The 27,584-nt window shown below is 37.8% G+C and overlaps 1 protein-coding gene across 1 annotated transcript; it reads left to right on the forward strand.

Annotated features, from left to right (window-relative positions):
- On the forward strand, positions 1 to 24,804 carry ddc (dopa decarboxylase). The gene is made up of 14 exons (XM_033641784.2): positions 1 to 137; positions 2,611 to 2,818; positions 3,782 to 3,895; positions 4,007 to 4,126; positions 8,756 to 8,890; positions 9,870 to 10,013; positions 12,259 to 12,325; positions 13,185 to 13,279; positions 14,742 to 14,809; positions 16,974 to 17,050; positions 18,507 to 18,526; positions 18,657 to 18,755; positions 21,712 to 21,813; positions 22,268 to 24,804. The coding sequence occupies exons 2-14, from the start codon at positions 2,618 to 2,620 to the stop codon at positions 22,466 to 22,468; spliced, it is 1,443 nt and encodes a 480-aa protein (XP_033497675.1). The 5' UTR covers positions 1 to 137; positions 2,611 to 2,617; the 3' UTR covers positions 22,469 to 24,804.
- Positions 24,805 to 27,584: the final 2,780 nt, after the last annotated feature.

Raw genomic sequence — 27,584 nt, forward strand, 5'->3', positions numbered from 1 at the left:
CAAGATAAAAGGAGCAAATGTCTCTTGTTCTGCATACACACACTAACACACTCACCACCACGTGCCTGGCTGTCTGTCCGTCTGTGAACGCTAAAGAAGAGGAGAAGATCCAATATCTGAAGCTCTCACTTGAAAAGGTAAGTATGCACACACACACACACACACACACACACACACACACAAGCATACACACAACTGGTGTGCGCACATGCATGCAAACATGTCTAATCCTATTTAAGATAAGGCGGAGGATAAAAGCTCTACTTATTAACAAGAGAAAGGGACAGGGTCAAACACTTGTTAAATGACAAGGCTCTGGTGCGGAACAAGGGGCAATGTTCATATGCTGTTGTGTCATTTATTGGCACAATCCCAGGGATTTTGTATTGGAATATGTTTAAAGCTTTCTGCTTCTTTTAATTAATGTATTGTTCTAGGACTGCAACAGGTTTCCTTTTCAATGCATGGCATGTTCCTGGATTGCAGAAAACAAATTGGCTCACATTCTTGCTGACTCTTTCTCTCATTCAGTGAGGTGTATGTCAGTGGGCTAAAGAAATCTTGATGAGGCTCGCTTTTAGTCAGTTTATGGGACTGTCCTTTGACACACTGCATTGCAAGAGAGTTTATACCAGTCTGTACAGATAGGCTATAAACTTGTTTGTGGAAATATTTTTTTGCTACCAAGCTTTTCTGTTTACGTCAGTCCGTAAAGTGAAAGGAATCTAAGCTATGGTCAGACTGGCTTAATGTGTTGGTAAGAGGGTCAAGTGTTCATACAATTGTGCAAGCCCACACAAACTGTGTCAAGGAGCACGGCTTAGGCTGTTTGTACACTGTTCTATAAATGAAAACAACATTATATCATTCATTATTTTTTTAAAAGAACATAGGCAATAGGCATATTCATGGGAATAACTAGTCTCATATTAAATATATATATTGGAGTGTTTAGGGATTAACTGCACAACTGTTTTTAGAGGTTTTTTGCTCTTTAATTGAAGTCATTGACAATATGTGGTTTTCATAAGATTTAATCAAGAAATATGTGGATTTCCAAACACTGATATTAAAATTAAAAGCAACCTTCAAAAACAATGATTCCCTACAATTGGGAGTGATAATCACCCACTGGATTAACCTGTCCGAGATCATTTGGCTCATGTTAACCTTTATAAAAATGTTCACTTTTTTGTATGATTTGTCAAAACAGTTTAATGTCATATTGTGCCATTTTCTCAGTATCAACATGTATAATACATATGTTATTTTGAGCAGTTTTTCAGTGGTGTTTATTTTATCAGAGTTCAAGTAAAATGAATCAAAAATATTTTTTTATACTTAACTATTTATTATTTTTTGAGTTTTATCTAAGAGTTAGTTAAATAGCTAAGTTTCATCAGCAGTCCTTGGGCAGGCAAATTGAAAAAAAAATGTTGTCATCAAATGTTATAATTCAAACTAAAACGAGTACAGATAACAAAGAGGCATTATACAAACTAACAGCACATTGAATTTAAAAACATTACATGATGGGGACTTCCAGTGAAGCCATGCTCGGGATGGACGCATAGAGTTTCAATCAGTCTTAAAAACAAATCCCCTACTTGGAAACTTCAACTCCAATACCTCTGAGGAGAGAAAGTGAGCTGGGGGAAACCACACAGAGGACAGAAGAGTTTGAAAGGGCAGCTTACTAAACAATTAACGTAAAGGAGAGCAGCCTGCCAATGAGGAAAATGGCACATTAACTACTACGTAGTTAATGTTAGCCGAGAAGAAGCTTGGTCCCCCCAAACACCACATTCAGCCACTTAGGACCACTTACATCATACGTTCATACCCATGCCAGGAATCTTAGTGTCATTTTTGACTCTGCTCTCAAATTTAACAAACAAATCAACTCAATGGTGAAAGGCTGTTTTCAACTATGAAACACTGCAAAACTCAAGTCCATCATCTCTCACAATGCCATGAAAACTGTAATCACTGCATTAATCTCCTCAAGGCTTTACTATTGCAACTCTCTGTGCCTGCGTGTTGGCCAGTCATCTTTGTCTCGTCTGCAGCTGACACAGTGAGGTAGATCATGCCTTTGCGGTAGCTGCTTCAAAGCTCTAGAATAGCCTTCCACTCTCAATCAAATCCTCCCCCTCCATTGACACTTTTAAGACAAAATTTTGTACATGGCCTAACATATTTTAAAATTAGCCGCAAATGTATGAATTAATTTTGAGTGTCAGAATAAAAATGTCAATGTAAGTGTTGATTTTATTCCCAGAACTTCAGTTCATCCACGGTGAAGTTTGTTTTTTGGTTTGATCATTATCAAACTTGCATGTCCTCACTTGAAATCATTAAGCTTTTCAATTCTACAATAATTCTGACTGAAGAGTTGACTTAATTACCATGACATCAGTTCATCCAAGGTGAAGGGTTTTTTTTGGTTTGGTAATATCTACATTATTAAACATGCATGACCTCACTTGGCATCATTAAGACAATGATCAATGATCACCTCATTCCTACCAGTGGGATAAAAGTTTAATATTTGACTCTGGTGGCATTTAAAGTATTTCAGAAATTAGGTGTTTCTGCACTGTATTCCAGTGGTACCATGGATGCTGCAGAGTTTCGGCGCAGAGGGAGGGAGATGGTGGACTATGTGGCCAACTACCTGGAGACCGTCGAACAGCGACCAGTCTCCTCAGATGTGGAGCCGGGGTATCTTCGTTCCTTGATCCCCACTGAGGCCCCACTGGAGCCTGAGAGTTATGATGATATTATGCAAGATGTGGAGAGGGTCATAATGCCAGGGGTGAGCTTATATGTTTGTTGATTTGCTGATCCACACAATGGTGCTGTAATTGTAATTTAGATGAATCTATTTGCTCATTTTGGAAAGTAATACTGTAGCAGAGACGACAGCCTTCATTTGTGAATTCATGTCCATAAATTTAGTTAATTTATTTAGTAATCTGATTACAACAAGCTGCTTTAGTATCTCCCCTTGCTAATCAAAAAATAGTGGCATCAGTATTAGTGTGTTCAGTCCATATGTTCAACTCACTTTACCAATTTTCATAAGCTACTAATACAGCAAAGATTTTCTAAAATCACATGAACATGCAACAGTTGATTTTAATGCATTTTTTTCAGCTCAGATTGAATAAAAAAGAATCATCAGGATATAAGTGATCCATCTTGGATTATAAAGATGACAGTTGGATATTTTTGTAGTAACATGAAATGATGGTTTACTAAGTATTTTGTTGGGACATTCATTATGCAAATCAATAAATAATGGGGTAATTTCTCCTAATACTGCATAACGTGCAGTTAATATACCACACCAGTGTCAAAAAACAATCAGAGAGAGGAGGACAAGTGTCTCTGGCAACATGGTGCTTCACTAATGAGCACTCTTGGCATGTTATACCTAACTTACATTGGTTTCCTCCCACAGTTCAAACAAAAATGAAAGTTTAGAATATGCAAGTTTTTTGTCATTTGATATTGGGTGTCAATAGAGGTGCCTTAAACATCAGTACACAGTTAATTGATGGCTCACACTGGAAAAACTATGCACTGAGAATTCAACCTCTGTACTGTGTATAGGGGTTTTCATTTTAACCAAAAACAGCAGCAGTTTCAATATTATTAAATGAATATAGTTAGCAATAATATTGGAAACCTACCTGTTCCCAATGACGAACTAAGGTTGGTCTTGTTTTCAAATTATTTAATTATTTTAAGTATGGTATGTTTTACTTTTTTCCAGGTCACCCACTGGCACAGCCCATACTTTTTTGCCTACTTTCCAGCTGCCAGCTCTTACCCTGCCATGTTGGCTGACATGCTTTGTACAGCCATTGGCTGTATTGGATTTTCCTGGGTAACAAATACTTTGCTCTGTCTCTGTATCTGTCTTTGTGTTATTTTGTACATTAAGTTCACAGAGAGAATATTTGAGATTTTTGTTTGTAATTTGGGTGTGTGTTTTCAGGCTGCCAGTCCAGTCTGTACAGAGCTGGAGACAGTGATGTTAGATTGGCTGGGGAAGATGCTGAAACTGCCTGAGCATTTTATAGCCGGGACTGATGGCCACGGAGGTGGTGTCATCCAGGTAAGTGTCTTTTGTGTGTTTTTATCAGACAGTCCAAAAAGTCAAACCAACTTCTGCTCACATTTATAACTGTGGTTTTGAAACATGCTTAAGGCCTGGTCAACAGTTCAAATTTTATAGGCTTAGAAGGAACCATGACGCACAAATGAATGCCCCTGAGACCACAATCATCAACAATTTGTGCACCATTGATTTGTCATCTTTTTCTCTCCCTGGTTCACACCAGCTGAAAATTGACAGGAAATTGCCTGTTAATATGTCACCTACAGGCAGACAGAGATGACACTGCTGTGATTGTTTCGTGTGGCAAATGGCTAAGCATTAGTTTAGTGTTCCATTGACAGAAATGCAGTAGGAGCAGCAGAGGATGCTATCTATGTGTGTGTGTGTGTGTGTGTGTGTGTGTGTTCTTGGGATGGTGGGTGGTGGAGCATGAGAGTGCACTCTGATGACAGATCATTTCATGCCTTTTCTATTGTGACCACCTGAGTGTGAGGGTGTGCTCATCTGGCTCATCGTGTTTTTGTCTCTGTCTTGCCACTCTCCTTTTTAAGTGCAGCTTACTGGCTCACTATGGCAACCAAAGGGGCTCTTCTCGCTGCAGCAAGGTTAATGAGTGTTGTGACAGCACATTGCCAGCCTATTATTATAAACCTTATACCAATACAAAAGGGAATTGGGATGGTTTCAAAAAGACCCTCTGCTGACCTCAGATTTCCCTTTATACCCTTGTGTGACTCATTTGAATTTGGTGGCAGAAAAAGACACTTTGCCTATGACTAAAATAAATTACAAATGACAAAAGATTACATTAAATTTAACAAATTTTAACAAATTTATTAATGGATAACCCCTTGAGATGAACCATCTCGTTTTCACGGGGGTCCAACATAGAACATATAATACAATACAACAACACAATGACATACAGCATGCATAAGGCTCTCAATTACCAACCAACCCACACATCATTCCTGTAAACCCACAGTACCCACACAGAGTAAAAATAAATACCAAAAAGCATATCATCTAGTGCCAATCATAATGATATTAGTATTGACATTAATAATGATGACAATAATAAAAGGTAATACTACTACTACTACTACTACTACTAATAATAATAATTATACCATACATTATACATAAATACATATGCATATACAATAATAATAGCAATGTTAATAATACAGGTACAGAGGACAAAACCATTACAAGGAGTTGCATGATGTTTTGAGAAAGTAAAATAGTGAATTTTTAAAAATGCAAGATGAATTGATTGTTCGAATATTGTTAGGTAGAATGTTCCAGTCCGATGGAGCTTTAAATTTGAAAGCACGTCTGCTGAATTCTTTATTAGTTTTAGGAACAAAGAAAAGGTCTGAGAGGATATGGAGATGTGAATGGGATTAAATATTGTTTTAAATAAGGGGGACAGTTGAAATTAATACATCTGAAGATAAATTGGAGCTAATGATAATGTCTTCTTGTGCTGAGTGGTAACCAGTTCAAAGATTCATACAAGGAGCAGTGATGTGTTCGATATGGGCACCATAAGATAAATCAGCAGAGACTATTGTAAATAGCATTGAGGGGTTGAAGATGTGTTTGAAAAGTGTTCTGATAAACAATGTCAGCATAGTCCAGAATAGGTAGTAATAACTGAGTAACAATTCTTTTTCTGATCTGAAGGGTAAAACAGTTTATGGAACTGTAGAGTATGGCTAAATTACGACTTGGTAATTAAAATATATTCTTGTAATCATCCTATGGTTCCTTCTGAATAAGAAACAAACTTGCTGTTTCTCTTTTAAAGCTCCAGTGTCCAGGATTTAGGAGATATACTGGCAGAAATAGAATAAATATATTTTCTTTAGCGTACAATCACCTGAAAATGACAATTGTTGTGTTTGCATTACTTCAGAATGAGCCATTTGTATCTACGTATGGAGCAGGTCCTTGTCTACAGAGTTTGCCATGAGGTATTGCCATGTTTCTGCAATTGCCCAGAACAGACAAAGCAAACACTGGCTTAAGATAGGGCCACTTGTGTGTTTGTGTCGGTCACCGTGGTTAGCAGCCCCTCCACAATAAGTAAAGTTGGGGAAACACAGTTTTTTTTATCATTTGTAAAACTGCTTTTTCAGTGTTTTTACGGTTTAAATCACCAGGTCTGTTTGTTTTGAAGTGGGAGACCGTGACAGAAAATTTGTCTTCCAATAAAAACCTTCTGAACGTCTGGATCTTAAGTTATTAGAGAAAAAGTGAAACACTTTATTCCTTGTTTTACCGGTTTTAATCACCATGTCCATTTGTGCAGGAAAGGAAGAGACCTCAGTGGATAATTTGGTTCCTGGAAAAACTTCCCAAACAATAAACCCTGAAGCCTGAGTTTTGCTTGCTTGTTTTGGAAGTGTCAGATTCTTTCATTTGGTTCAGTTCGTTTGAGCTCGTGCCCAGATAACAGCAGTGATTAGGTTGATTGATTGATCCATTCTGTGGGTCCCTAACCTCTTAGAAATTGGCTTAATTTTCTGTAACATTTGTTTGTCTGGTGAACAATTTGTGCTTATAGATATATTGATTTGAACATTTCATTGAGCCTCTGGTGGTAACGCCTCTAGATCCCTCAAAGCCACTCTTCACTTCATTATGTCACCTCACTGTATCAGGCTGGCTGGATGATGATGACTCACAACACAAATATTAAATAGTGATTTTCTTCACTAATGAGGATGTGGAGGTGTCCAGCGTTTGAATCAGAAAGAATATCCAAAAGCACAAAATATTGACCAGATGTTTAGCTTTGAGTGTGTGTGTGTGCTCATATTACCAATCAGCACTGGGCATGTTTACATGTACATTGATTACTAACTGTGTTCACACCATATTCTGTAAGTAATTTCATTTTTTTCCTGCTCTAACATCATAACAAAGTCAAAGACATGTGATAATGTGATGCAGAAATATCCTGAAGCTTTTGGGAAACTTCAGTATAAAACTTCAGGAAATTTCAGTACTGTAAAATATTTCCAGGTACGGTATCCCAAACACAAAAACACATGTAATTTCTGTGTTACAAACCTTTGCTGCTCCATCAGAGTAGCCCTGTACAGGTGTGTGCTGATCACTACCATCTTTCGAGATGCCACAGACTGTGTGCCCACTGAGACGGTTTGTGGAGGGTCAGTTTGGCATCCTTAATCCTGGAATCTGGCTGTAGTGGAGAGGCGTTGGACACCAGGGCCCTACTGTGATGTACTCTAAAAGACAAAGGAAAATTAAGTATCATAGCTCAAGCTAGCCGCAGTTAACTGCTGAGATCGGGCATCACACATTAAAAAGTCGACCCTTTTGTCAATATGGACATGCTGCACATTGTTAGCTCTGTTAGATTCTCCACAATCCAATCGTTAAATTCATCTTACTGAGACTAGCAGTTTATCTTACTGTAGTATGCCGCACAGCAAAAGCATTTCAAAACAATAACATTGGTTATCCAGTTAGCCGAGACCTACAGCTATAATTCACAATCAATACGGACATGCGAAACACTGTTAGCTCTGTTAGATTCTCCACAATTAAATTGTTAAATTCATCTTATGGAGACCACCCAGCTAGCAGTTTAACTTACTGTACGCCAAGTAGCAAAAGCATTTTAAAACAATAGCTTTGGTTAGCCAGTTAGCCGAGGCCTACAGCTAAGCACTGGGTCTACATTAGCTCCTACAGCCATCTACTCCACAACATTCGGTAGCGGCGTCTCCTAGACATGGTGTCTCCTCAGCAGCTCCTCAACAGTTCAAACCTTGCAGCCTCTGTTCCGACTCTGCTCGGAGCAGGTGTGTTTGACGGTGTGGCTCAGTGGCCGGCAGGTGGGCACTGTGTGCATTGCTAATTTGTTACATTGTTAGCAAATAACTTCGCGGAAGTAAAGGCGGGAAATTCAGACAAGCTGTCAAATTATTATTATGTTTTTTTACTTAGCAGACTTTATAGTGGCAGAAAAATGCTAGAACACAATAAAGAAAAGGAAAATCCCCAAAAAAGCATAACAGGTCCTCTTTAAAGCAATTGTGCAGTTTTTCTGTGGGAACATACGTAGCATGATTCGCGGTTCATTATGGTAAAAAGCTTGTTGAAACAGAGCAGAAACATTACACACCTCACTATCACTGAGAGATAGAAGGATGGATGAACTTATAAAGGCTACCGGGTTCAGAGGGGATGTGTGCTCATGATTACATCTCAGGTTACTGCTTTGTGTTCTCTGTAAGCAGGGGAAGGACAGGAAGTACACTTAGCCAAGTTTGTAAGCTTGACTTTCACTTTTGGGCAGTTTCAAATTGTTCTTTTATTTGGTTCAGTGTTTCTGAGCTTGTGACCTGACAACACCAGTAATTCAATGGCTTTGTCAATTGATGGATCCATTCCATGCGTCCCTCTCCATTTGCTGTTCCTCCTGGCAGCACAGACCACCAGCCACATGTAATAAATCAACACTTGCTTGCTTCCAGAAATACTCAATTTCTTTGATTTTTATTTTTGCACAGGTAACATTCAAGTTTGGTTTATATCCACAACAGTAGAGAAGCATCACTTTACAAGGTCCATCTAATTCTTCAACAGGGCACAGCCAGTGAGGCGACCCTGATGGCCATGCTTGCTGCTCGCTGTAAAGCAGTACGACGCATTCAGTCCTTGAACCCTGAGAAATCAGAGGCTGAAATCCTCTCCAAACTGGTGGCATACACCTCTGAGCAAGTAAGCATAAAGATCTTTTTTCAATCTTATTTCATGACCTGTTCAGTGCAGTTCCTACGCTAACTCTGGTCCCTTTAACTTCACTCAGATTTCTGACTTTACACATACAGTTTATTATTTTCTATTTTCAGATATTAGTAATTTATTTTGTTAAAATATGCATTCATCAATGTTTTTTAATTACTGCTTGCAAATGTACCCAGGCAAGGTTTTTTTGAGGTTTATACAAATAATTTAAAGTCTCAACTGAGCTCTGTAAACGGTCTCATTCAACAAGTGGTCCACATGAGCTGAGATCATTAAAGGTTACCTCAGTAATAGTGAGGATAGTTTTTCAGTGATTTAGTGAGACAGAGGGTCAGCCAGGCAGCTTGTATCTCGCTCTGATCAGGTTTAATACCAGGCTGGCTCTGTGATTGGGTTAGGGAGTTGCCTGAGGGCCACACAGACCTTTACAGAGAGAGCAGTTTGTTGTTTTCCTACTGAGGAACAATGTTCTAATATCCGGGTGTACATGTCTAAGGTATAATGTTTTTTCTTTTGGCATAGTTATCTATATGTGGATGATCAGTAATATATGATTGAAGCTCTGAGGTGGAGCATGGTACAGGCTTATCTCAAAATTCAACAAACACAAAGGAGGAATATCAGGTTATAATATGTACTCTTTGTTTCCAGTATTATCATTTTAACAAAAGTGTGGCTTTTGTTAGTTGAAAGTTCACCCATAATTTAAATGTATTTTTTACTTTGAACACTTGAATTTTATGGTTTAAGGTTTTGTAAGGTTCAACATAAACACTATCTTATCCTAACTAACAGATTCTAACAAATGATTTACCATATAAAATCACTCAGTATCCAGGAATTTGAATGAAATTAGCTGATTTTACAAAAAGCATGAGGCCATTTAATCCTGGGATCTTACAATTCACTTAGGCTACATTTCTCACAAATGTTGCATATCTCTCCTCCTAAGGCTCATTGCTCAGTGGAGCGTGCTTCACTGATTGCAGGAGTGATGATAAAGAAGGTTCCCACAGACAACAGCTACGCTGTCAGAGCGCCCATGTTTAAGGAGATGCTGGAGGAGGACAAAGCAGCTGGACTCATCCCCTTCTATGTAAGAAAAGACAAAAATGAACATCCATCCACCCAACTTTCACAGGGCTAACACACAAATGACAGATACAGACATCTCAAACATTAGCCCATAAGAACCCGGACCAATTTCTCCTTAAAGGAAAATTATGGGAGGCATAAAACAGACTAAATAGACCACATATAACATATTTCTGACATTTTTTTCAAAATACATTCCTCACTGTCAGAGATCTGTAATGTTACATATATGTCACATTGGGCGTTAAGAACCTGGATAATTTATCCATCAAGGAAAATTATGGGGGACATAAAATAGACTAAATAGACCATATAGAACACATTTCTGACATTTTTCTCAAAATAACACTCATTAGTGTCAAAGATCTGTCAATGGGTGTTAATGGTAAATTCATTCCTCTTTTGAAACTTAATCAGCCTTAGTCTTTTTTGGTTTGATAACAAAGCTTTGTCTTTTTATTTGCGTTTCCACAATATCATAACTTTACCTCTTAGGTTTAACAACAAAATCTTTAACAAAAAAATTTGGATTTATTTCACAATACAAAAATTTGTAAATTGAATTAAAAAAAAGACTGCCTCATCATATTGGAGGTCTTCTCAACAAGCCATTGTAGCTGTAAAAAAACTGAGCTACAGTCTTTTTCTGGTCATGTTTTTCTGTTTGGTAACAAAAATTCTAACTTTACCTCTTAGGTTTAACAACAACATTTTCTTTTCATATTTGTTTTACAACACACAAATGAATACATTTGCAAAAATTTGCAAATTGAATAAAAATACAAACTACTACTGGGTAGTTGTATTTTGCTGTCCAGGGTTCATCTTTGGTTGAGGTACTTCATCTAAATCACCTGATTCACTGCAGTCTGAATCACTAGACTCACTTGACTTGTCATTCTCCATGTCTTTGTTGCTGGGAGTGTAATCAGGGTCTTCAAGGTCGTCATCTGAGCTACTTTCACATCCCTCAAAGTCACTGTCGTCTCCCTGGATGACTGTCAGTGCATCCTGAACACTGTATTGCTTCTTATCCATAATGCAGATAAAAATAAATTACAATTTTCAATTATTCTTTTCAATTTTTATTATTTATTTATTTTCATTAAATTTTAAAATGATATAGGGTAGAACAAAGTGATATAGGGTCTGTTTTTTTATTCACTGATGGGTAAAAATGGTTTCCTTATATATTTTGTTAATAATTGGATTCATATAATGTGATTTTTTGTTTACATTTGTTTTAATATGCTTTGAATTGAACAATATAAAATGTATTAACTAAATATCATTGAAAAAGTTAAGTTAACTGAGCAGATCATAAAAAAATTTCTTATTGTGACATATATGTCACAATAGGTTTTCCATGACAATTTTAAGGTTAAAGGTCCGATGTGACATATATGTCACAACGATATTTACCTGACTTGTTTTATATCAATTTGTTCATGAAATGTGTTCACAACAGGTTAAATGTAATAAAGGACTTGTTATGTAAACATTACAATTCTTAAATGGTTTGAATCTTACCTTTGGCAACCAAAAACAAACTTTTTAAATTTAGCTAGCTCTGCCCCTAGTGGTAACCTGGCACACAGACATCTTGGAAATGTTGTTGTGGGAAGACCAAACCACATGTCACATGATCCACCAGGATGTTAAGTATGTGTCACTCTGGGACTTCATGAGTTAAAGTCAAGGAGAAAGCTGTTCATGGAATTTTCCAGAACATTTAAAGGAGTGTGTGTGGCACCTGTGTCACAGTGGGTTCTTATGGGTTAAATTCATTTTTCCATTGGGTTACAGGCATCTGTCTGTGGATTGCTTTTGCTACACATGTAAATCTTAGAAACACTAACACAGCTGCTCACTGAGTTGACAGTTACAATGATACAATGTGTGATGCTGCTGTGCACAGCCTGAGGCTTCTGCTGAGGGATAACATTGTTTGTGTTGGACAATAATCCGCATCTCAGCTGGACCCACAGATAACTATCAGTGAACAACATTCAAGACGCTGCAATCGTCCAGCAGTTCTAAATGATCTGTGTGTATTCAAAGTGATATCCAGAGTTACGTTTGAAGGAAAAAAATATCTGTGCTTGTATCAAAGCTTTACAGTAGTTGCAATGTGTTTTATTTGCTTGTACACAGTTATCATGATCCAATCTCTGACAGAACATAGAAAACACACAAGTACCAAAGCGCTTCAGGATGTTAATGATTTGCAAATGTTTTTCTTTCAGTTATGTGCGACCCTCGGCACCACCCCATCATGTGCTTTCGATCGCATCTCAGAGCTGGGGCCCATATGTAAGTCAACTGTTGGATCAGCAATTGTTTTTCATTTACAAAAGTAAACTTTAAAGCCCTATTGGCATCATTAAACTCTTTCAATAGACACTTTAATTTAAGAAATTCTGGGATGTTTAGAGGAGAAATCCAGATCAAAAGGAAGGCAGGGTGTATGTAAGAAACTTTTATGCTCTGTGTTGTGGCAATTTTGCAATTCTACTTTGATAAAAGAGGAACGAGACAAAAAATTCTTACAGAATGTTGACACTTTATTAATGCACAGAGAATGGTGCACAAAGGTTAGTTCAAAGAGTTCACTGCCAAGAGAAGCTGTTCACATCCTTCATACCTTGGAACAGTCCCACCCCTTGTGCTCTGTTCTGTCTGTCAGCCAAGGTGATTTCTTACCACATTGGCTTTTCAGATAGGTTTAGGTTTAGGTTCATTCTTCATGCAAATCAGTAGTTTTTCTGTAATCCTGCTCAAAAACACACAAACAAACCAATAAACAAACCAAAAACATGCCGTCTTTGCAGAGGTAATAATACATGATTACACATGAATTAAAAATCTTTAGGGTATTTCTAATTAAGACAGTCAATCTTGATTATGTGAAATAAATATATTAAAACATGATTACTGCAACCAAGAATGCTGCTTGAGTGTGTATGATTGAGAAACAAAAAGTGATGCATTCAGGCAGCTTTCAAAAATATTCAGTTATAACTTTCTTAAGTATTTTATCGTAACATCTTCAATTATACCCAGCTAAAAACAACTTGTCATACAGTGTTATACCTCAGGTTATTAAATATTGATTTTCAAAAGTAATCATTTCACAGGTGTTAATAACCTCTGTATTTCTTGTCCCTTTCAGGTAATGACGAAAATATGTGGATGCACATTGACGCAGCATATGCAGGGAGTGCATTCATCTGCCCTGAATTCAGACCTCTGTTGAATGGCATTGAGGTGTGTAAAAAGATACATGCATCCATGTTCATATAGAGCATGAACACTGTAACACAATACGGAAAAATGTTTTAGTAACAAAGTTTTGACATGGTTGGATTTTAACCTTGATCATTCCAGATTTAATATAAGTGCGGTTGAAAACTTGAAGTGTGCATCCGTCTGTATGGATACATGTTGCTGCTGAATGACAAGACAACCTCCTTCTGTTCAATTGGTTGTGAAATATCTCTCATAGCATCTATAAAGGGAAACACTAACTGCATACTGATTGTACCCGGCTGCTTTATTTCCGTTTGAAACTGGCATAACGTTAATGTCAAGGAGGAAGCATGCAAGAGTGAGTAATAGGCCGAACAATCGGCATTAGCACAGGAGCATCAATCTGCCTTTTGAGGCTGCCGAGGCAGCTGTTGCTCCCCGAGCTGTGCAGAGACGCAGAGATAAGGACAGAGTAATTTCCTGAGGCAGCGTTAGACCTTTATATTTCACTGTTTATTAGACACACCAGTTGAAACTATGTTGGTGGGGAGACAGTGAAAACTGACTTGACTGTAAATGGACCAACTGTTGTTTCACCTGTTCTCCTACTGATAGTTAACCTGAAAATTAGCTATTGGATGTGTACAGTTACATATTTTCAGGTCTTGTGTAAAGATGTGGATAGGAGATTTCAAATCCACAAACTTCTTTAAACCACATGCTATTACCTTCAGTAGAATTCATAAACTGTGGTTGTAGTATAAATTTTGAAACATTACGAGGTCAATGACAATTATTAAATGAGGAAATGAAGAGGGAACCCAGTCTTTTGGGATGAGAGTGCAGCCCTGCTGGAGGGTTGGTTGCTAGGATATGAGTAATGGGCGAGCAGGCAACCAGCCCCCTTTGAATCAGTCAGCATGGCAACTGTCAACCAGGAGTCTGTCTCACATTGTCTCTCTATGCTGTTATTGCATTTGTGGAGGTAGAGGAAAGGATATTACAAAAGATAGCCAACAAACAGATGAAAATAGATTAGGAAAGGTTTGTCTCTCTCTGAATGAACACTGCCAGGAAAGGGTTATTTTCCCTGTACTCTGCAAGCTGTTGGCTGGGTTTCCTCTTTTGCATTTCAAATAAATTGTGCCTGCTTTAGTCCAGATAATGCTGTTGGTGAAAAGGTTGTCCTTGCGTCAGTAATGATAAATGAAGATGTATTACGGTGTATGTTTTGGCCAACACACAGTTATGCTAATGTTACATGAAAAATATTAGAACTTTTATGAGCAGTTATTACATTTAATTTTCCTTTTGGCTACCTCATAGGTCTTCCAAAAATATGCAGCAGGACTGTATATGCATCCTTCACTGATACCAATACTGTTCATTTTTCTTATTTCCTAGCTGTCAGTCCAGAGAGACATCAAACAATGTGGTTTAATTACAATTTTTTCTTTTCTTTTTTCAATTTTTTTTTAAGTATGCAGACTCTTTCAACTTCAACCCACACAAATGGCTTTTAGTCAACTTTGACTGCTCTGCAATGTGGTGAGTTATGCATACATTTGTACATGTCATTCGTATCATATTCACATTTCTAAAGTGATGTAATTAAGATTTTCATCAGGAAGATGAAGGGGATAGTGGATGGCGTGAGTTTGGGGGACATTAGCCATGTTTGTAGCAACCAAACCAAATTTTTTAAGGTAAAACATGATCTATTCCTATCCCTAATTTTGCCACACATTTAACATGATGTTGTCATAACACAAAAATAAAAACTGAAACATCAAGAAATGCAAAATTCAATTCAATCCGCTACATATGACAATTACAAATTTAACATTTAACATTTATCCTGGCAATTGGTTTGTTTGACACCAAGACCTGTCTTACAAAAGGAGAGTTATCTGTTTGTTTTGGGAGTTTATTTTAGTCCCTAGCACCTGCTAGCTTTTCTAATTTGTCAGAATATTTACCAGTTTAATTTAGACTGACTCATAGTCCCATAAAGGAACAACGAGTCGCCCATTTAAAACTGATATCCATCCACACCTCAATTATTTGCACACTAAAAATAGAACTGCGCCTCCCATCTGCCCCTTCTGTCAGCAGCAAACAAAGTGAGACATGCTCTGCACAAGATGGAAACAGAGGTGTTTCAAACATCCACATGCTGTGAGAGGAAGAGGCTTTTAAACCCTTTTCCATCTACTCTGGTTCAGTCTGTCACTACTGACATGATACCTGTCTGTTGCCACTCAGATGTTTGTCTGTTTTGTCTGGCACATGCACAACAATTACTGTGGGTTACTTTACAATTTTACATTTTATTAACATATTTTGCTCAATCTACTTGTGATAATGCAGATACAACAGAATGACTATATAATAGACTATACTGTGCAGTCTAGTACAATAAACTAATAATATAATGTATTACAGCATATCAAGTGTGTGACACATTAAACTAGTTCTAAGTAGGGCCATAATAATTACAAGACCTTTTTTTTTTTTTTTTTTTTTTTTTGCATTGGGCTATTAAATGGCCCAGCACTATTTGGCCTAAAAGGCGCTGTATGTAAGAATGTGGCCAAAATGGTTACTGTACTCAAATTCAAAATACTGCCGTGAGTCGTGTCCGCCCCCCCTCCCCTACAGATTCGAGGTTGCTGCTCTGTGCTGAATTGCTGCGTTGTGCTCCGGCGTCCGGTGTTCTAACACCAGCAAAAATAGAAGTCCTGCGTATCTGTTGCGGAGGGCTCTGGAGTGCCGCAGCTGAGACGGAGCCGGGACGCAGCATAGCCGCAGCCGGTGGAAACACACACACATTGACTACAATTGAATCCTATCGGCTCTGCCGCCGTGCCGGAGCTCAGATGCAACCAACACGCATCTGGTGGAAATTGGGGGTGATTTGTTTGCCCACGGGCGGCTGCTATGGCAGGGCTGTGTCGCCGCGTCCTTGATCTTCGGTTTTCCAGCGGACCGTTCGAGCAAGTCCGGCTTCTCTGCTGCTAACGCTGCTGCCGGGATACAGCTGAGGAGGAGCCAGCTGCTTGCCGTGCTGCTAACGTTTGTTTCCCAAAAAAATCAGTCGGGTCGATGACCCACCTGCACATGGGCTACAATGTATGATCGAAAATGAATGAATGAACAGTTGAAAGTATTCGAAATGTCCATCCCCGTCTAGCTATGATGCTAGTTAGCCAACTTTGGCTAAAGCTTACCTGTCGAGGAGAAGAGTAGTCACTTCGACATCCGATTTCAAATTCTTCTCCGCTTTCAACTGTCTCCACTGTTCAAAAGCATCTCCTATATAGACCCTTGCTTTGCCTCGAGTTTTCTCTTGGCGTTTTTGGGAATCATAATGAGGTCGTTTGGGTTTAGTCGCACTGTCAGCCATTGTAGCTCAGTCGTAACTGTAAATGATGCTGAGACTCTACTGACTGCGTGACTGGTAGACAGCGGTGGGTGGTGCAACAGGCCAAAACACAAGTTCAAAACATAAACATGATTTGCAGACCGCAAATTTTTTTTTTAAATGTGAATATTCTGGCTGTACTATTGTCTGTGAGATCAGTATGTTATATAAACATTATTCCTTAGTCTCTGTGACATATTAGGAGGATTTTATGACTATTTGCTTTAGATTTCTTACATATAGCTCCTTTAAGTCTGTTTCTCTCTGCTTGTTAACACCTGTCAACAGGGTGAAGAAGAGAGAGGACATTATTGGGGCCTTCAAGGTGGAACCACTCTACCTGAAACACGAGAACCAGGAGTCAGGTATGGAGTCATTTCACTTAAAGTATTTGAATCAATGATCACAGGTCAGGTCGGATGAAAATGTGGTCTACTGCACAACATAATGACAAAAATAAACAGCTGCGACCTTGTTTATTGTTCTCTCTGTGAGGACGGTGGTTAGTTTGCCTATCTGAGCCAAAATACACACATCTGTTTCAACAATAACTGCTGGAGCATTGCACCACATCCTAAAAGGCATCATAGCGTAGCCTTAAGCAGATAAACACAGGCACCAAGATGACTGTGTGACAACCAGACAAGTGTGTGTGAGAATGCTGTTGTGTATCTATGTTTGTGAGGACCCACCTGAGTTAAAGACCTTGAGAAGGGGGACACGTTTGAAAGTGAGGACAGTTTTGAGTGAGTGAGACTTGGTTTCACCTGGTTTCGCATTTTGTCTGCAAAGGTTAGGGTAGAGTGTGTGTGTGTGTGTGTGTGTGTGTGTGTGTGCTTGTACATGCTGCATAGTGAAGACCAAATAATGTATTTTACCAACAAAGTGAGGACATTTTGGTCCGTCCTCACTTTTTTAAAGGTCTGTTTGAGGGTTAAGACTTTTTGAGCTTTGAGGTTTTGGGGTTCAGGTTAGAATTAGGTTTACGTTAGGTTTAGAGTAAGGGTTGGGGTTAGGCAATTAGTTGTGATGGTTAAGGTAAGGCCAAGGGGCTAGGAAATGCATTTTGTCAATAAGTTGTGTGTGTGTGTGTGTGTGTGTGTGTGTGTGTAAGTGTGTAAGTGTGTAACTGTGTAAACACTGGCTTCTATGAGTGATCTTAATAATTTTCTCATTCTATTCTACCCGAAGTTAAGCTGACTTACTGTATTTGGGACCTAATTTGATTAATGCATTTCATTAACATCATGGAAATTGTCATCAGACATGAAAATAACTTTAAAATATCCCACATTATGTTTCAGCGTCTGTGTATATGTGTCTACTGTGTGTGCTGGTGTACATGCTCCTACCATGCAGATGGGCTCAGATCTGCACTATAATTTGTCACACAGACAACCGGACAGAGAGACAGACAAACAACTACCTCCCACCACACTGAGGCACCTGACAAAAGCCTTTCGCTCATACAATCTGGACTCTTCAATCTAATTAGTGGTTATTAGCACCAGCTAACGTGGGCCTCCATTCTGTAGAGATGAGCTCTCTATAGCTGGTCTGTGTGGACTGACGTGTGCTGTGATCAGTGAGATAGAGGGGGTGGGCACAATGACGGCAACACCTGGACAATGGAAGGCAATCCCAAATTCAACAGCTTTACAGTATATAATTTTCTGACGCTAATAATGTTCAAAGTCAAAGCGTTTTTGATTCAACTTTATCAATGTAAGATGAGCCTAAAGCAGCTTGAAAAGCTGCATTAACAATGCACATATTTAGTGACATTTTTAACTGACTCCTAAACTGTTTTTCTATCAACAGGGCTGGTCACAGATTATAGGGTAAGATAAATTAGTAATGATAATTCATTTTCTAAAATTTGAAAGAAATCTAATAATCCCAGTTAGCATCAAACTTGCAGAGGTTAAAGCTGTAACCATTCTCCGACACGCTTCATCCCCTGTCCTGCAGCACTGGCAGATCCCACTGGGAAGAAGATTTCGCTCACTAAAGATGTGGTTTGTCTTCCGTTTGTATGGACTCCATGGCCTGCAGGCTCATATACGCAAGGTAGGAGACCAACTGAATAATCCATCATGTCCACTTCGATTGAACAGTGATCTGACTGCAGTTATAGTCTGAGATCTCAAGATTTAATCTTGTTGTCTGTTCCTAGTGGACTGACTAAGTTGGAAAAGAAAGCTTTTGTGTGCTCTGTTCTCTGATTTTAAACTGAGATAGCGGATCTTTCTGCTCAAATTTAAAGCACTCATAAGTACAAGGTTGAATGAATTGGCAGATACTGTTATTTTAAGATTTCAATATGTTAATGTATATCTTTTCTGTTTTTTGTGGTTGGTGTTTGTCTATAACCTTTTTTCTGTTGTCTTGACCATGTCTCACCTGAGAAAGAGCTTGTTGATCACAACAGGACTTATCTTGTTAAATATAGGAAATCTATATGTGCCTTTAATTTCCTGTTTAAAACCTAATAATTTCTGCGTTTATATTTATTTCTTTTTTAAAATTCTGACACACATAACCCAAAACTTTCATGCAGAAATCACTCTTATTAAAATACACAAACTCCCAACACAGTCCTTCAGATCCAAACACAAACAAGCAAGTTAACACTGATATTTACTAGAAAATACAGCCTTATACAGCCTTAACTTTTGAGTGACCTGATGTTCTGGCATAATATGCTATATTATAGCCACAGTGTTCTTATTAAATAAGTATCCCAGGTTGAAGCTTATTAGCAAAGACAGTACTCTGTGTATCAAAGATGCAGTAGCAGTGTATTTGCTTTGTTTGTTGCAGTCACTAATGTCACAACAATTGTATTACAGTGTTACTAGGAGAAGAGGCGGTTGCCCATCTCAACCAGAGACTCTGTTGAAGGTTAACTGTGCCCACTCACAAGATAATTAAACTCAGAAAGACACTTTGTTTATTAGCCTTTGTAACAGTAAATTCACTTTATTGGTCGTGTTGATTCATGACTTTTACGATTTTACTTAATGGTGTTAAGTGGTGTTTGTATTGATGCAATGGTTTCTATGGCACATTACAAGACAATAAATTACATTTATATAGCAGTATAATGTTTCATTTTGTGCTAAAAGTCTGGTGTTTGTCCAGAGGAGAGTGAGGTGTTGGTTTTATGTTATAGTTTTGGGAAATAGAGTTTTACACAATATTAGCTGTCAAAAAAAAAAACCCATTTGCTATTAGCAGCGTAATCCAGCAGTGCTATTAACTTAATCCAATCCTGACTTCATTATACATGACTAAAAGATTAGAACAGGGCTGACAGTGGTGAGCGTCATTCTTCGTATTTTCTTCCTCTCTGAATCTCATTCCTACTCACTCACTCCTGAGAAAGAAAAAAAAAAACACTTTTAATGATCACATATGCCCGATCTGTATGGTAAATGTCATCTCTGTCCTCCCTCCCACACATCACCCCACATAATCCTCCTTACCACTAAAGTCCATTCACTGCCCTCATCTCTGCCTCCATCAGCACATCCTGTCAGTCATATGGGCCTGGTCTGTATCTTCTTATTATAGCAACATTTTCCTACATTTATCCTCCTTTGCCCCTCACCCATACCCACCCTTTTCTCCAGCCATTTCTCTCTCTGTGCTTCAAACGTCTCTTCCCCTCATATTCCCCTTCCCTCCCCCCAGTCTGCTCTGTCAATCAAATCAGTCTGTTTTATGTTTATTCTCCATTTTAAATGAAGCGGCAGAAGCAGAAGTGATCCCTGCAGCCATAAACCATGACACACTACTCCATTGTACATCCGCTAGAACAGCTTCAGTCTTCTGTAGCTGAATCTTGTAGAGTCAGACAATGTGTTCAAATGGAAATACAGCATGTGGTTGTACTGCCTGTGAGTTTACTCTTTCCCAGTAAAGAGAAACAAATTAAAATTCTACTTTTTTTTTTATAAACACCAATGAATTGTCGTCCCAGGAGAAAAAGGAGTTGTAAAATGAAGCATTTTAATGACGCATGTAGAATAGAAGACCTACCTGGTAATTAGCAGACAAACGGGGTCATTGTAGTATATTGGCTTGTAAACACGTATGAGTGATGGTGAATTACTGGCTGGGAATGAGGAAACAAGATGGTGGTCAACCAGTCAGTCATTTAAGCCTTGTTTAGCTTCATTAGGGAGGCAGGAAAAGTACAGTTGAAGTTGTACCATATAATTGTGATCAGATGCAGTGATGCATATCCAGAGTTTCACCATGCATTTAGTGTCCTGGTGGGCTCTTTGATCATAAGTGGATAAACAGGAGCATGTTTGAGTGTACATTGCCATTTGGGAATGACTTAATAAGAGTGCAATGACATTTCTTGAGAGCAGATTTTGATACAGACTATTTCATGGTTACCGAGTCTTGGTTTTGAACTTGTTTGAACTTCTAGGCAGTGCCTCCTACCAGGATGTGCACTAACCCTCTCAACATGCCCTTTTAATCAAATACATTCAGTTATCGATGGTTACAGATGGTGACATTTACACTCCTGGGCTTTGGTTGCAGGGTACAAACTGAATCAGTCTGAAAAGTCCTGTGATTTTTATGGCTGAATGCACTGTGGCATGTAATGAAACAGCAATGCCATCTAGTGGAAATTATAGAAATTGCAGCCTTTAGTAGAGATGCTTTCAAGCAGCCAGCTGTTTTCTTACAGAGGTCATATGTGAAGCCAGGCAACCATTTCCACATTTTTTCAGTGGAAATGCTCTGTGACACTGTTTATAACCTACTACTGTATAAATAACTCTTTGTCCTTTCACTTGCTCATTAAATTTAGTTTGCAGTTTCTTGAACATTAGACATTCTCAGATCTCTGCACACTAATTAAAGCATGTGGGCATAAGAACAGTGCAAGTGTACTACTTTCATCTACATGCACCTTATATCCTTAGGTGCATTTTACAAACTGTGCATGAGTCATAGCACATTATAATCTATGTCTTCAATAATCTATGTCTTCTCTTTACAGCAAGTGGCCCTGGCTAAAGAGTTTGAGAGTCTGGTAAGAGCAGACAAGAGGTTCGAGATCTGTGCAGAGGTCATCATGGGACTGGTCTGCTTCAGGCTCAAGGTAACAACACTCAGCATCATAAACCTAAGATAACTTGATAAATCCAGTGTGGTCCTGTACAAAAGTTCCTTACCCTGTAAAACTAATTTCACACCTATTGTAGATAGATTACAGTAAGGATGCACTCACAGATCTGAGAAGGGAGGTTCAACTATCACTACAGAAGTCAGCTAAAAAATCCTCATCAGTTTGATCAGATGTTGTTTTCATTGGCAGAGGAAAGCTGAGGGCTATAAGTTATATTAATAATGTTGAATATGGTGTTTCAGAAGGTGATATACATAGATTTTCTATACTGTAGTGGTTCAGTCTTTCTTACACACATTACCTACTCTTCAAATGGCTAAATAGGCATGTGAAACTCTACATTACATACTAGCGTGTTTATGAATGTGATATTGAATATGGGAAAAAGATGGATAGTGTGAGTCATCTCCTTGTCCCTTCTTCTCAGGGCTCTAATGAGTTGAACCAGCTGTTGCTGAAAAAGATCAACAAGAGCAGAGAGATCCACCTGGTGCCTTGCCAGCTCTCTGGTCGCTTTGTCCTGCGCTTTGCCATCTGCGCACGCACTACTGAGTCATGTCACATCCAACAAGCATGGCGGCACATCACGCAGCTGACCTTTGAGCTTTTGCAGGAGCCCAGTCATTGACCAAAAGGCGGGATAGGGCTTGTCCACACTGATGCCGAAATTAGGACCAAAGTTAAGACAAAGATACTGGGTTTTATGTTGCAGATCTAAAATATCATAAAGGGAATGAGCAATGATTTCACAGCTCACTTAGTAGTAGGGGTGGGCGGATAAATGGTAAAATATTGATACTCTTGATACTATAGGGATCAGTTTCTCTCCTCTACGTCAGGGGTAATACTGTCTGTGCAATGTTCCATTGCCGTGAACACATCTAGTACATGTACTCTTTATGTCTCCATTGCTTTTGTGTTGTCTACATTCAAACAACTTACTGCAGACCCAGCAGCATCTTCTTAGTTTCACTTTTACCCGATGTCAGCAGTAGGAGGGCGGTAAGCTCACTTCCCAGCCGTCCCATTTACTGCTGGAGTCTATGAATACACACGCTTGCGCATCCACGTTACTATAGCTGTCCACAGACGTTCAATGTAGAAATTATGTCCAAGGATGACTTGTTTAATCAGACACATAATAGCAGTGATGGATTAATCAAAGAGGAAAAGGTGAGAAAGAGAACTTGGAGCTGCAACCAAAACAAGGGAGAAGGAGTGAAATGCATTAGCATCAAGACCTCTGACACAGAGACAGTGTTTACAGTCGTTTCACTGAGGCTCAGACAAGGAATATCCTGGTAACAGCAGACTTGTGAAATAATATTTTAGTTTATTTTTCAGTGTTGGTAAATGTCACATTTTTAGACTGTAATTGGTCATCATTAGCTCTTATGTATAAATCCTGGCTTGCCTGACATAAAAAGAAAAATGCCACTTTTAATAATAAAAAGTACCGTATCAGTATCAATATCATAGATTCTGGCCCTGTGTTATTTGGAATCAGATTGAAACCAAGTTTTGTGGTATTGCCCACCCCTACTTAGCAGTCAGGTGTCTTCTTGTCTGCAGCCTGGTTATTAAGTATGTAAGCAGTGGTCATTATATTGCTAAGTTCACAATTTAATGTATGGGAAGAAAAAAAACGTATACACAACTACAAACACTCAAATGTGTATAAAAGGAAAGAATGTGTTCCAAATATTACATTTTCTATCTGCAACTTCTCCCTCCATTCACTTTGCTTTTATCTCTCACTCTTTCATGATTATATTATTGTTGTCATCTCAATGGAATCATTCCACTGCAGACCCTGTTTTTATTGTCTATGCTGCTTCTGTGTCTTCTGTGTAAAGAATTTGATTGGTTGAGGGTGATCTTTTTTAGTTTTGCAATGAATGTATTGCACATTGTGTGTGTGAATGAATATTGGAGTCTATGTGTTTCTGCAATTTTCTGTGGGGGTTCATAGAGAAACAGCTTTTTTTGTTTAGTGAAGAATTAGAAATGAATGGGTTGTAATAGTTTAAGAAAGATGACTTTATCACATTACCTCTGTAGATTGGCTATATATTGTATGAAGGGCTTCATAGAGCCTGTGAAGTTAAATAATTCTAACATTGCTCCAAGTAATCGGGTTTAACCCCTTTTTGTAAGTGCATTAATTTATTCAAATAATTGCGTTTAATATATAATTGTAGGCAAGAGCCTACCTTTTCTTTTGCTCTGACAAAATTCCTATTAATTCATCTAGTGTCTTATGCGAAGATGGTCAGCACCTCCCAACATTGTAGCACAAGACAGTCACTGTTTCACTGTATGTCACCTGGATGAGAAGGAAATGATGCTACTTTTAGGGGTATACAGGACCATTATTTGTTTGTTTACTGAACTTGATCCAAATCATTACAGTTACACAGGGAATTTATTAATGACACAGATCTAACATAGCCACCCTATACTGTATAGTATTAAATTACTGTATTCAGACAGAGATAAATGATCAAATGTGTAGAGTTATAAGAAAAGGGTTTAAAATCTAAGTTGTGTAAATGCTGCATACATTAATTATTCTTTGACTGCACACTGTCTAACACTGATTTGCCTATAAGATCACTCCTAGTTTATCATTCTGTGTACCAGGAAACTAGGGTCTGTAACACTCCTCACAATAGTCTCTCATGACATACACTATGTTTGACTTTAAGCCTTGGGATTTAAGATAGATTCACATGACTAACAAATGTAATTAAAACAAGGCTAGTCTCCTGCTGGTTGTCCCCATCCATAACTTGTCTTGTCACTATGTAAATGTATAGTGTGACATCACCAAATGTTGCTGTTAATTCATACGTTCATGTCAAAGGATGCTGCTGTTGCTGATCAAGGTGTTTCCGTCTGGCTTGGCTGTGTGGTGCATGCAATTGTATGGGTTTATTTTAATAAAGTCTCCTGTAGTCTGAATGGTCTTTGGATCTTTCTTTTTATAATCCTCATTAAAGGTTTATAATTCATCAGGGTCATCATGACAATAAAACTGAAAAGGAGTGCCATGTTCTAAAAAGCTTTGGAAAACTACTGATCTACAGTATACTATGGTAGGAAATAGTTCTGCCTGGACCCAACTGTTGGAACCTCTTAACACAACATTGGCTCACACACAGACCATAACATATTAGACACCACCACATATCAGCCATGTCAAACTACTGGATGCAATCAGTGGTTATGTTTTCATGTATATCAGAGACAGAGTAGTGAAAATGCAGCCTGCTGTCCCTCTACTGCAGTGTACTCAATTAAAGATGACAGGCACACACACACACACACACACACACACACCATGCTGTGCCACTCAGCCTCCTCCTGAGCATCTTAATCCCTGAGGACAAAGGCCAGTGTTCTATAAATACAGATGAGGATTCAGTATTAGAGGTTAATTCTTAGCCCCTGATTACTATATTCACTTGCTCATTCACTTACTTCAGAAGCTACATTAAGATCATTCTGCAGGCAACGTTATGTCACAAAAATAGCTGTAGACAAGCAGAACGTCTCTATAGCAATTCTTTTGATCTGTTACAGTAAAACATCCACAATCATACAGCTACTTGAGAAAATGCCAAGAAACACAGTCGTGTTGATTCCCTGGTAGTACCCTCCAATATCCAGAAAGTATTAAATTGTTCCCTGAATAATGTATTGATTTAAAAAAAAAAGTATGCTCTTAAAAATGTGCATCAACTGTGGCACCAATGGACATTAATTTCCAGTGCAGTGGTGAACCTCAAATACATCTTTAGTTTGATAGTAGTAAAGTGATGTAGTATAATATCCTATAAAAATTTCACACTATATTATGTTACAAAATTGTCATAGTATAGTATGCCATAAAAAAAGTCATAGTATATTATCTCATCAAACTGTCATCGTATGTCAAGTATGCCATTAAAAATGTTATAGTACAGTATGCCATTAAAAATGTCATGGTATAGTATTTAAAAAAAAAAAAAGTCACAGTATAGTATGCCATAAATGTGTCACTAAAATGCGACAAAAGATCGTTTTTTTGTACAGAAACAAATCCAGCTTTCCTTTATTCTGTAGGAAAAGAGTTGTTGAAGCTGTGTTGTTACCTGTCATTGATTATGGTGATGTAATTTACAGACATGCTGCAGCTTCAGTTCTAAAGCCTTTGGACAGTGTATATCACTCTGCTCTTAGATTTATTACTGGTGATGGGTACAGAACACATCATTGTGTTCTGTATGAGAAGGTTGGTTGGCCTTCTCTGGAAGAGAGGCGCAACAAACATTGGCTTTTATATATCTTCAAGGCCCTCGTTGGAAAATTACCACCTTACATCTCAACCTTGTTAGTGTGGAATGCTGGTAGCTATACAACCCGCTCTACCGATCTGCTACTTCTTAAAGTTCCTCGAGCATGTACTGAACTTGGTAAAACAGCTTTTTCTTTTGATGCTCCAAGCTCATGGAACATCCTCCAACACTCTCTAAAAATTCATGTTCTTCCTTCTCTTTCAGAGTTCAGGACTTTGATTTCTAACCATTGTGTTTCACATTGCAACTGTTTTACCTGATTCTATTCTATCTACCTAGTCACTGATGAGATTGTTGTTCACAGTGATTATTCTGTACTGTTTTTATTGTGCTGTGGTTCAAATGTGTCTGTAATCTCGACATCATTGGAAATGAGGGAAACCTCAATGTCCTTCGAGACTAAATAAAGGTTTGAAATGAAATGAAATGTTTTTCACTATCATATGTCACAACAAATACAATTAAAATGTCATGGTATAGTATTTGTTTTAAAAATGTCATAATATTGTATGACATTAAAAAAAAAGTCTTGGTATAGTATGCCATAAAAAGTTCACACTATAGTATGTCACAAAAATGTGATAGTATAGTATGCCATAAAAATGTCATAGTATAATTACCATAAAAAAAATTCACACTATAGTATATCACAGACATGCCATAGTATAGTATGCCATTAAGAAATGACATGGTATCTTATGTCATAAAAATGTTAAAGAATAATATGTCACAAAAATGTCATAGTATAATATGCAATAAAAATGTCATAGTATAGTTTGCCATAAAAAATGTCATAGTATCATATGCAATAAAAATGTCACACTATAGTATGTTACAAATATTTGACATAGTATAGTATGCAATAAAAATGTCATAGTATACTATGCCATTAAAAATGCTGTAGTATAGCATGCCATAAAAATTTTATAGTAAAGTATGTCACAAAAAATATAAAAGCATAGTATGCAATAAAAAAGTATAGTATGTAATACAAATGTCATAGTATAGTACCATAAAAAAAATCACACTATAGTATGTCACAAAAAATGTCATAGTATAGTATGCCACTGAGAATGTCCTAGTGTAGTATGTCATAAAAAATGTCACTTTATAGTATGCCATAAAAATTTCACACTAAGGTAATGTCACAATAAAATGTCATAGTAAAGTATGTCACTGAAAATGTCATGGTATAGTATGCCATAAAAATTTTACACTACAGTACATCACAAAAAATATCATACTGGAGTATGTCCTAATATAGTATGCAATAAAAATGTTACAGTGTAGTATTTCACAAAAAAATGTCATGGTATAGTATGCCATAAAATGTTATAGTATAGTATATCACAAAAAATGCCATAGTATAATGCGCCAATAAAATTTGACACAATAGTACATCAC

The sequence above is a fragment of the Epinephelus lanceolatus genome, chromosome 10 (genome assembly GCF_041903045.1).
Source record: "Epinephelus lanceolatus isolate andai-2023 chromosome 10, ASM4190304v1, whole genome shotgun sequence".
Lineage (NCBI taxonomy): Eukaryota > Metazoa > Chordata > Actinopteri > Perciformes > Serranidae > Epinephelus > Epinephelus lanceolatus.